The sequence below is a fragment of the Pan troglodytes genome, chromosome 10 (genome assembly GCF_028858775.2).
Source record: "Pan troglodytes isolate AG18354 chromosome 10, NHGRI_mPanTro3-v2.0_pri, whole genome shotgun sequence".
NCBI classification, from domain to species: domain Eukaryota; kingdom Metazoa; phylum Chordata; class Mammalia; order Primates; family Hominidae; genus Pan; species Pan troglodytes.
The window spans coordinates 11,832,529-11,844,545 of NC_072408.2; the positions used below are offsets into that span (position 1 = coordinate 11,832,529).

General features: G+C 39.0%; 1 protein-coding gene across 1 annotated transcript in view; it reads left to right on the forward strand.

Annotated features, from left to right (window-relative positions):
- The window catches only part of NDUFA9 (NADH:ubiquinone oxidoreductase subunit A9), a 37,973-nt gene that overhangs the window by 10,144 nt on the left and 15,812 nt on the right, over positions 1–12,017 (forward strand). The window contains exons 6-8 of the mRNA NM_001079914.1: positions 3,252–3,354; positions 9,182–9,249; positions 10,462–10,538. Of these exons, the coding sequence (NP_001073383.1) occupies positions 3,252–3,354; positions 9,182–9,249; positions 10,462–10,538 (248 nt within the window). The remainder of the gene's footprint in view (positions 1–3,251; positions 3,355–9,181; positions 9,250–10,461; positions 10,539–12,017) is intronic.

The following is a 12,017-nucleotide window of genomic DNA, read 5'->3' on the forward strand; positions in this document are numbered from 1 at the left end:
TAAAAGGTTTTCTGATTCCCTGCATCCAGAACTAGGGGTGTGTGTGATGTTTTGACATTTTGATTGATTGCCTTCTGTTTGCAGGGAACTGTGCTACAGGGCTTCGGAGTTGGCTAGACCATGTTACTATTAGCATTCAGATACTTAAAGTTTCTTTGGGGCATCATTGAATTATACAGAAACCATCACAGATTTCTGCCAAAGGAATCATACCTGTGTCATCTACCATGGTTAAAGGACCATCTTTCTTTCTCACCCCTTGCACTGTAGTGGTTTTGTGCCACTCTTAAAGGGGCAATGTGAAGGCTCAGAATGACAGGGATTAATATTTGCCAGGGAAGATGCCTATTCACACAGTGCTTATGCTCCTTTTACTCCCAGAAATGCCATACCTAGAGACTGACCACGGTAGTTTGGAGTCAGTCTGTAACCTAAGTGAAACGTGTTCATTATCAGGGACGCAGAAGGGATATCAGTGTCTGGCCGTGCGCTTACCATTTGGATTCTGCCATATGGAAGCCTGTTTGGAGTCATACTGATAAGGACAAGAGAGTTCCTTGATAATGGTTCCAAGTTTTTGACTCACCACATTAGTTTACTGGATAAACTATTCATTAAGCACCTACTGTGTGTCACGTATTGTGTTAAGCACTGTGGCTACAGTAGTAAATAGAGAGAAAATAAGAGAGAGAATGCTTGTGCCTGCCTCTGCCCAAACATTCATAAAATCATCAGAATTTCATGACGGGAAGGGAATGGGAGGTGTCAATGGTGAGGAAGAGAGAAGAGTCAAAGATGTCCAGCCCTCTGGCTGAAGCCACTGGGTAGATGATAGTACTGTTGAATAAGATGGGAAATGCTTGGGAGGGACTAGGCTGTAGGGCAGTGAGTCTTAGCCTTAGTTGCACATTAAAACCACTGAGGGAGCTTTTAAAAATTCTGATGCCTAGGCTGCGCTCCAGACCAATTAAAACAATTTCTGGGGTTGCAACTTCAGCACCAGTATTTTTTAACTCTGTCTAGGTAATTCTGAGTGCAGCAAAGATTGAGGAGCACTATTTTACTTGAGAGAATGGAAGATGATTGAGTTTTGGACTCACGTTTCAGGTGCATTTCAGATGTGTGTCAATCTTCCAGGTAACTGGTATATAGGGTTTCTGATCCTGGAGGTCAGAAGAGAGGTCTGGGTTGGAGACAGAAATGTGGGAGTTACCAGCATTTGTTGTTAATTTAAGTGATGAGAGGGGATAAGATGGCTGAAGATTGAGAAGGTAGTTTCAGATTGGGCCCAGAACATACCAATGGTTAGTAATCTGGTAGAGAAGGAGGCACCTGCAGAAACCCAAACCAGTCAAACAGAAAGACTAAGCAGGAAGGGATAAGGCAGAAGGGAAACCAGGAGAGTACAGTGCTAGGGAAGCCATGGCAAGACAGTCTCACAGGAGGAAGTGAATACTTATGAATGCCATTGAGAAGTCAAGCAAATGTTAACTGTAAAGTCACCTTGGATCTACTGACATGGAGGTCATTGGTGATCTTATCAAGAATAGATTGAGTGCAGTGGTTGGAGCAGAATCCAGAATGCGGGTGCGTGAAGAGTGAGTTGGAACTGAGGAAGTGGGAATGGTAAGGGTAGGTACATTTTCAGGTAGCTTGACTGGCAAGAGGAAGATGAAAGACTGAGAGGATAGAAGCTGGAGGGGGATGTGGAGTTGGTATGTTTTTTTTTTAAGGTAGAGGATCTACATTGTTTACATGCTGGTAGGGAGATGCTGGTAAAAAGAGTGAGGCTGAGGATGTGGAAGAGAGAGTAAATTGGACAGGTTCCTGAAAAAGTGAAAGGACGTGAGCTCTAAAGCATTGAAAGTGGCACTGTTCCTCCCATCAGGTAAGAGAGGAGGAGAAAATTGTGCTTTATATACCGGGGTTTGTAGATTTAGTGGTGAGAACTTGAGGTGGTTTTTCCTCTACTGTCTTACATTTTCTCTTTTATTAGAAGGCAGAGTCATTTACTGGAAGGAAGAGAAAAGAAAGGGATGTCTGAAATTTGAATACAATAGAAAATGTTTCAAATTGTCTCATGGGAAAGTAAGTTAATTAGAGGAAAACACGGTTTTTGGGAAATGTTGAGGGCCTGGTTAAAATTGGAGGCATGAATTTATAGTGGTACCAATTCATGATTTTTATTGATTTATTTTCCTGCCAGCTGCTCAAGACAGTGGGAGTGCATGGCCCAAGGGAGGCCAATGGAGTTCTTCTAGGATTAGAATTTTGCCTGGTGGCTAGAGTAAAGGACAAAGGGACAAGGTAGTTTACAATATTGGCAAGAGAGTGATGAGAAGATGGTCTGTGGAACCTAATCTGGAATTCAGAGGGAAGGACAGGAACAGTCGGAAGAGTTGATACAGGGGAAGCAGAATCAGTGCACTAGAGTTCTTGAGAAGGCTGAGAAACAGGTATCCCAGGAGCAGATGAACAAAGAACAAGCAGGCTGGAAATTGTAGGAAATGGACATCCAAGAGCAGGATGTCTTCATTTAATACCTCAGAAGAAGAGCAATTCCAGATGTTGATACAGTAGGTGGTGTAACCAAGTTAAGAGTGGTAGAGGTGGAAGGAAGAGGAGGTCGTTGGAGTTGAGCAGCTCAAGAACCTGAGAAGTCCAAGCCCAGTTGGATATCATGTCACCTCCAGTGGTGGTGGAAGTAGAAAGGAAGACTGAATTAGGTGCTGATATCTTCATCGAACAAGAAGACTTGCCTAGGAGGCTAGTAGATGATAACAAGTAAGGATGGTACAGCAATTGAGATTAGGAGGATTAGTGACTCTATCCCCAACCTCCTTTGGATATGTAGGTACTGGTGACACTTCCATTATTGCAGCCTGCTGCCACCATACTGTCCTTTTTCTAACAGGCTGCTAGATGGTTGACACAAACCAGAGAATCTGTAAATAGAAGGAAAAATGGAGGCTGAAGAAATTCTACTTTGATTTTTCTCCTTCTTCAATGTAAGCTTCCCTTAAAATAAAAAAATTGGAAGAGACCCAACCAAATCTGTAAGGTGCAGGACATTTTTGTGGATTATATTTTTTAAAAGTTCTGTGTAACTGAGTTTTATGAATTACATGATTACCTTTATCTGGAGGAAAATATCGCCTTTGAAATACAAGTCATGTCTTAATAGTGGAAAGAATGGATGCTTTATTCACTTGTCTCTAAACTCAAAACAGGTTTGTTTGGTTATTGTTTAGGCTGTTGGAGAGAAAGTAGTGAGAGATGCATTTCCAGAAGCCATTATCATAAAGCCGTCGGACATCTTTGGAAGAGAGGATAGATTCCTTAATTCTTTTGCAAGTACGTATTCTTTCTTAATGGTAGAAGAGAGGGATACTGATTAACCAAGTTGAAGCTGCTCAAGCTAACAGTTTTCTCTGATTGACAGACTAAGGATATATTTTTTCTTTCCCAGTTGCCTTTTCCTCCCCTAAGTTTATATTTTCATAGTCAATGTAGTCTTTGTTATATTCCATATCAAAAGAAGCACCTTAGATTAATGGAAAGAGCATGAACTTGGGAGTCAGAGACTTGAGTTTAAGTCTTGGCCCAGCTAACTCTGTGACCTTGGCAAATATTCGAATATCACATGGAATAGTTTCTCTATCCTAAAATCCCCTGTGTTATATGTATTGATTCTTACCCTCCTACCCACCCCCAACCCCAGACAACCACTGATCTTTTTATTGTCTCTATAGTTTTGCCTTTTCCAGGATATTATATATATGGTTAGAATCATTGCAGTATGTAGCCTTTTTAGGTGGACTTCTTTCACTTAGCAATATGCATTTAAGGTTCTTTCATTTCTTTTCATAGCTTGATAGCTCATTTCTTTATATAGCTAAATAGTATTCCATTGTGTATATTCCATTGTATTGGATATTGGTTTATCCAATTTAGATGTTTCCATCTTGTTTTTCCCCCTGTTGCTTGTGTCCACCTAACATCTGTAATAATTTCTATTTAAAAAAAATTGTGGCAAAATATACATAGTATAAAATTTCCCATCTGCTATGGGCTAAATTGCGCCCCCTCATAATTCGTATGTTGAAGCCTTAACACCATTGTGAATTTATTTGGAGTTAGGACTTTTGGAGGAAATTGAGGTTAAATGAGGCCATAAGGGTGAGGTCGTAATTCAGTAGGATTGGTGACCTTATAAGAAGAGGCAAAAAGAGAGATCTCTCTCTCCCTGTGTGCATATACTGAGGAAAGGCCATATGTGAGGACACAGCAAGAAATCTGCTGTCTACAAGCCAGGAAGAGAGCCCTTATCAGGAACCAAACTGGCTGGCACTTTGATCTTGAATTTGCCAGCCTCTAGAACTGTGAGAAAATACATTTTTATTGTACAAGCCACCCAGTCTATGGTATTTTGTTATGGTAGCCTGAGCAGACCAAAATAGATTTTGGTACCAAGAAGTGGGGTGCTGCTGTAGCAAATACCTAAAAATGTGAACGTGCCTTTGGAACTATGTAAAGGTAGAGGCTAGAAGAGTTTTGAGGTACCTGGTAGAAATATGGACGTTAAGGGTGATTTTTGTAAGGTCTCAGATGGAAATGAGTAATATGTCATTGGAAACTGGAGGAAAGGTGATCCATATAATAAAATGGCAAAGAAATTGGCTGATCTATGTGTGTTCTAGTGGAAGGTAGAACTTGTGAGTGATGAAATTGTTTATTCAGCTGAGAAGATTTCTAAGTACAAAGTATTGAAGAAATGCCTTGGTTCCTCCCGACTGCTTACAACAGAATAGAAAAAGAGAGAAAGATGAAATGAAGAAGGACTTGTTAAGCAAAAAGGAACCAGAACCTGAAGATTTGGAAAATTCTCAGCTTATCCACATTGCAAAAAATGAGAAAGCTTGTTTTGAAGAGAACACTAAGAGTGTGGCTGAACAACCATTTGATGAAGAGATTGTGGATGCGACTCACCAACTAATAAGCTATCTTGGCAGAAGCCAGGAATAGAGATGAGATTACATCAGCAAAGTCACCACCAGTTTGAACTAGAAGGGGCAGAATGAAAGAAGCCTGTCTGACTTCTGATATCCTACAGGACCAGACCACAGAGCTATTTGGCTGTGAATTTGAGCTATTCTTCAAGAAAAGGGAAGAATGACCCCAAAAGGGGTTCAGAGATGTTTAGAACTATCTCTTTGGTTTCAAAGGATAGGGCCATTGCCTCAGTTTAAACACCACATGGTCTTTGTCAGAGGCCTTGGAGGTGGGACCACCCAGAGTCTTGGAGGTACAGCTGCCTGATCCTTGGGGCTACAGCCCCCTGGAACCTTTGAGGTATGACCCTCTGCCCAGCAGAGCTATTGGGGTGGGGCTGCTGCCTCAGTAGGTCCTAGAAGTTAGAACTACCGCTTCAGTGGGTCCTGAAGGTGAGACCACCACCTCTGTGAATCTAGAAGGCAATGCATCTAGGCAAAGAAGATTATTCTTGATTTTTAGTAGCCACCCTAATAGGTGGTGTTTCATTGTGTGTGTTTTTTATTAGATTCTCAAATCTAATAGAATTTACCTTGCTAAGTTTTGGACTTACTTGGGAGTTGTTACCCTTTCTTTCTTATGTCTTCCTTTTAGAATAGGAATGTCTATCTTATGCCTGTCTCACGGCTGTATTTTGGAAGCACATAGCTTGTCTGGTTTCACATGTTCATAGTTAGGAATTTTGCCTCAGGATGACCCACATCTTGAGTCTTACCTATATCTGATTTAGATAATATTTGGATGCGACTTTGGAGTTTAGAGTCTTGAGACTAAGACAAGATTAAGACCCTTTTAACTATTTGTAAGAGTACAGTTCAGTAGTATTAAGATATTTACATTGTTGTACAACCAATCCTCAGAACTTTTTCATCTTGTAAAACTGAAATTCTGTACCCCTTAAACAACTCTCTGTTCCCTCCTTCCCCCCAGCCCCTGGCAACTACCATTCTGCTTTTGGTTTCTATGAATTTGACCACCTCATATAAGTGGAATCATACAGTATTTGTCTTTTCGTAGCTGGCTTATTTGACTTAGCATAATATGCTCAAGGTGCATTCCTGTTGTACCACGTGATGGGATTTCCTTCCTACTGAAGGCTGAGTAATATTCTGTGATATGTCTATACCACATTTTGTTTAATAAGCCATCCATCAATGGATACTTGGATTCCTTCCCACTTTTGGCTATCGTGAATAATGCTGCAATGACCATGGATGTACAAAATATCCCTGATTTCAGTTATTTGGTGTATGTACTGAGAAGTGGAATTCTGTAGCATATGGTGTATCTATTTTTACTTTTTCGACAAGCCACCATAGTGTATTCCATAGTGGCTGCACCATTTTACATTGCCACCAACAGTGCACAAGGTTTCCACTTTCTCCAGATCTTTGTCAATATTTGTTATTTTCTGTTTTTTTTTTTTTTTTTTGATAATAGCCATCCTAATAGTTCTAAGGTGGTATTTCATTGTGTGTGGTTTTTTTGTTTTTGTTTTTGAGATTGGGTCTTGCTCTGTCACCTAGGCAGTGATACAATCACAGCTCACTGCAGCCTTGAACTCCTGGGCTCAGGGGATCCTCTTGCCTCAGTTTCCTACGTAGGTGGGACTAGAGGTGTGTACCACCACACCTGGCTAAAAATATATATGTATTTTTGTAGAGACAGGTCTTGCTCTCTTGCCCGGGCTGGACTCAAACTCCTGGCCTCAAGCAGTCTTTTTGCCCCAGCCTCCCAAAGTTCTAGGATTATAGGCATGGGCCACCACGCCTGGCAACAATGTGGTTTTGATTTATGTTTTCCTAATGATTAGTGATGTTGAGCATCTTTTCATGTGCTTTTTGGCTACTTTATTATTTGGAGAAATGTCTGTTCATGTCCTTGGCTAATTTTTTAAATTGGGTTGTTTATTTTTTGTTATTGAGTTGTAGGAGTTTTTTTATTTATTCAGAACATTAAATGCTTATCAGATATGTGATTTGTAAAATTTTCTCTCATTTTTTAGTTTGTCTCTTCACTCTGTTAATTGTGTTCTTTGATGCACAGAAGTTTTAATTTTGATGTAGTCAGGCTTATCTATTTTTACTTTTGTTGTCTGTGCTTTTAGTGTTGTATCTAAGGAGTCGTTGCCAAGTCCAATGCCATGAAGCTTTCTCCTTTTATTTTTGTCTAAGAGTTTTAGAGTTTTAGCTCTTAGGTTTACGTCTTTGATCCATTTTGACTTAGTTTTTGTATATGGTATGAGGTAAGGGTCCAATTTTATTCTTTTGCATGTGGATATCCAGTATGTTGAAAAGATTATCTTTCCCCGTTGAATGGTCTTGGTGCTTTTGTCAGAAATCATTTGACCATATATGCAAGAGTTATTTTTCTCTATTCCATTGCTCTGTATGTTTGTCTCTATGCCACTGTTTTGATCACTACACTGTTTTGATTACTGTGCCTTTGTAGTAAGTTTTGAAATCAGAAAGTGTGAGACTTCCAAAAATTTGTTCTTTTTCAAGATTGTTTTGGCTATTTAAAGGAATCCCTTTAAATGTCAAATGAATTTTAGGATGGAGTTTTTTATATTTTTGCAAAAATAAAAAGCCACTGGGATTTTAATAGGGATTGCATTAAATCTGAGATTGCTTTGGGTAGAATTGACATATGTCTTAGTCCATTTTGGGGTACAACAAACGTTGAGTAACTTATAAAGAAGAGAAATTTATTTCCAACAGTTCTGGAGGCTGGGAATCTCAAGATCCAGGTGCTGTCATCTGGTGAGGGCCTTCTTGCTGTGTGCTCACATGGTGGAAGGTGGAAGGGTGAAAGGGACAAATGCTATGTCCCCACATGGCAGAAGAGGAGAAGAGCAAGCTAGCTGAATGCTGCATGAAGCCTCTTTTATGAGGGCCTTAATCCTATTCATGAGGGAGCACCCTCATGGCCTAATTATCTCTTAGTTCGTATCACATTGGCAACATCTGAACTTTGGAGGGAACATATTTAAACCATAGCAACATCCTAACAATATTAAGTCTTCCATTCCATGAACTTGGGATGCCTTTCCATTTAATTGTGCCTTTAATTTCTTTCAGCAATGTTTTGTGGTTTTCAGCATATGTGTCTTTTGCCACTTTGATAGAGTTTATTTTTAAGTATTTTATTCTTTATTGTACTATTGTGAATAATTTCTACTCTTTTTTTTTTTTTTTTTGAGACAGAGTCACGCTCTGACACCCAGGCTGGAGTGCAGTGGTGCGATCTCGGCTCACTGCAATCTCTGCCTCCCGGGTTCAAGTGATTCTCCGGCCTCAGCCTCCCAAGTAGCTGGGACTACAGGTGTGTTCCACCACGCCCAGCTAATTTTTGTATTTTTGGTAGAGATGGGGTTTCACCACATTGGTCAGGCTGGTCTCAAACTCCTGACCTTGTGATCCGCCCGTCTTGGCCTCCCAAAGTGCTGGGATTATAGGCATGAGCCACTGTGCCTGGCCTAATTTCTACTCTTAAATGGTTTAAAAAAAAAAAAAAAACAAACAAAACAAAAAAACTTTTTTAACCTAACATTTAAACTACTTGGGATTTGTTTTAGTTTATGGTGAGAACTAAGACATTATCTCACCTTTTTTCCAAATAGCAGAATAATTGTGCCAGCACCATATATCAACTAATATTTCCATCAGGCCCTTTTTCTGGGTTATCTGTGCTGTATCACTCATCTGTTGATACAGCAGCAGAACTCATCTAGATATTAACTAGATAGACAGCTCATCTGTTCTGTTGCCATATCAACAGATGAGTATCATAAGGAGGAAGAGTTCTGTGTTTCTCCTTAGAATGGGTGCAGCTAGAGTCCAGTCTTGGGCATAGCGATGCATTTAGCATTGCAGAGCAGACTAGTTGTCAAGCCATTTGACCTCTTTTCTTTGCTCTTCATGGTTTTAAACATTTGGCCTTTTTATTTTCCGAGTTTATTATCTGAAAAACTAATGACTGCCTTTTGTAAGTGCATTCACTTCCTCAGAGTCAGCTACATTCATTATATTATTTCTATTATGCACAATAATTATGTTAATCTTAAGACTGTTGGATCTTACAGCAATTTAAGCCTTCTCAGTATAGTTCTTATTCTTTCTTCCGCTAGGTATGCATCGATTTGGTCCTATACCCCTTGGTTCCTTGGGCTGGAAGACAGTTAAACAACCAGTATATGTAAGTACTTGGATGAAGGGGGTCAGAAAGGGATTTTTGATGAATTCAGATTTGAGTGATCAAGTTTCTGGTTTTGTCCTAATTTAGTAACTCTGTCATTTTCTTTGTCAACTTGTGTCAGCTAGCTGCCTCTCAGTTTACTTAAGAGGTACATGCCTTCTCTGTGTTTTCACTTGTTCATTTAAGAAAAAGTTATTGAACTCATAATGTGCTAGACACATCATACATGTCACATGTCACTAGGGAAATAAAGATATTAACTAGATAGACACAAATTGCTGTTCTCAAATTGCTTTCAGTCTGAGGCAGATAAATAAAGCAGTTATTGTACAACGTGATGAGTGCTATGATAAGGAGAGGGTTTTATGTAATTACATCAGAAGGGCACCTAATCTAGACTTGGGCATTTCAAAAGGAAGGGCATTTAGGGTAAAACCTTAAAGATGACTAAAGGTAAGCCTGATGAAGGGAGTTGGGGAAGAGTATTGCGTGCAGAGGGAACAGTATATACAGGGGCCCAGAGGTGAAAGAGCATGTTGGATTCCATGTTAGATTGAACCAAGTTTTCTCAGTAGTGGCACTATTGACATTTTGAGCCAGATAATTCTTCGTTATGGGGGTTGTTAAAGGGTGTTTGGCAGCATTCCTGGCCTCTAGCCACTAGACGCCAGTCACACCACCCTTCAGTTGTGACAACTGAAAATGATTCTAGACAGTTGTCAAATGTCCCCTGGGGGCCAAAATCACTATTACTATTACTGTTTTTGAAAATCAAAATGGTAGAATATTAGCAATTCCATGTGGTTAAGCCTAATAGCTTGTGATGGTTAATAAGAGAGTTGGGAGTGGTAAGAGATGAGCTTGGCAAGTTGTGGGCAAAAGCAAATCAGAAGGGCCTCAAGCTATCTGAAGGTAAGTGCATTCCTACTACAGAAAATACTTGGATGAGCCTTGGATTATGCGTACTTGGAAAATACTTGGATAGCAGTGATTATTTGAGCTCTTGAGAAGGCTCATTCTTTTAAGAAGCTTTCTGGGAATAGATAATGCCATTATTTTAACTTCACATTTTCTTTGTTGAGATCAGTGTGGGCTTCTTCCTTTCTCCTTCCTTCCTTCCTTTTTATCTTCTTTCCTTTCTTTCTATCTCTCCATCTCCCATTCTCTCTCTTTTTCAACAATTACTTAAACATATATTATAATTTCTTATAGGTCGTAGATGTATCCAAAGGAATTGTTAATGCAGTTAAGGATCCTGATGCCAACGGGAAATCCTTTGCTTTCGTTGGGTAAGTGCTTAGAGTTTGAATTTTAAATTGTGCTATTATAATGAAGGAATCAATATCTAAATTAGTTACTAACAGATTTATTTGTTGCACTTTTACAATATCAAAATCTCCTCATTGCTTGCATTAAATCAGAATTTAAGGGAACCTGGAATCTACTTTAATGAATGATTCTTCTGTTACCAAAGTCTGAGAACCACTGCCCTAGACTATTACATATACTTAGTCCAATCACCCTTAGGGATGGTTTTGTACTACTCCAGTGATGTTTTTAATATATAAAAGGATATTGCTGTAAATTCTAAAACACAAACAAAACACTTTTAGGGAGTGAGTATGGTTATAAAACCACATTAATTTTGATGGAGTATCACAATGCCCCCAGAGGCTGAAAAACGGGTGGTTTATAGCACAATTACTAGTGCTGTGCGAGATTGATTATTTCTTTTATGCTCTTTGCTAAAATTTGCTTTCAGAAAAAAAGGGGTACAGTTAAGCTATGTGACTTACCTGAAATTACTAAATCATATGACAGCTAAGCTTAGGAATTTTTTTGCTGAATTAACTAAAAGTCAAAAACTAAGACTTCATTTGCCAAGTTGAGAGGTATCAAATTCACCTGGCAAGTGGTTCATAACCCTGTGATTCTGTGAAGCAAACTAGTGACACTTGACATCTATGAAAGTTAAGGATCTGGCTCAGTAATTAAGGGATAGCCTAATTCATAAGAAATGTTTGCCTCTAGAGGAAAATGACACTGTTCTCTTTAAGCCAAGAGGCATAGAATATATTCCCAGAATTCTGAATCTATACATTGTTATGTTCCACTATTATTATTTAATACATAATTTTTTTCAGTGTGAAAGTCTTGGTTTTCCATGTCAACTAGCAGCTGCAAAATATATTTCTCCTTTTCAGTTCCCAGTTTGGTACATTAGCATGCAGTCAGTTATAGTCTAGATAAGAATTACAATTCAATATATTCAATACAGGTTTCATAAAATACTACACAAAAGACATTAGTTCCAGTGAAGAGGTACATGGACTAGGATTTCAGGGAATAAATGAGCGGAAATGGCTTTGTGAACTTTACTTGCTCTAGCTCTGGATGAGTTGCACATTTTCCTTTTTACCTTTGCCCAGCCATTATCCTTTTGTCTGGGCTCCAGTAAGTCATTCTTGTTCGGCGTAATGATGGGAAAAATAATACTAGACATTGCAGTGTAGATATTTTTCCTCTTGAAATTGTAGATATGTATCTACACATTTCTCATCTCTTCAGCCCCAGGAAAAAACTTTGCTTCTTTCTCTGATATTTTGAGGCTAAGGCAGTGGCATAAGACTATAATTTTGCTCCTAGGTTTTTTGTAATTATGAATTATATTATGTTGGTCCATTCTATTTGCCATTCATTCATAAAATACCTATTGATACACACTCATACAACATTACACACAACTGTGATGATGAATAAACACATTC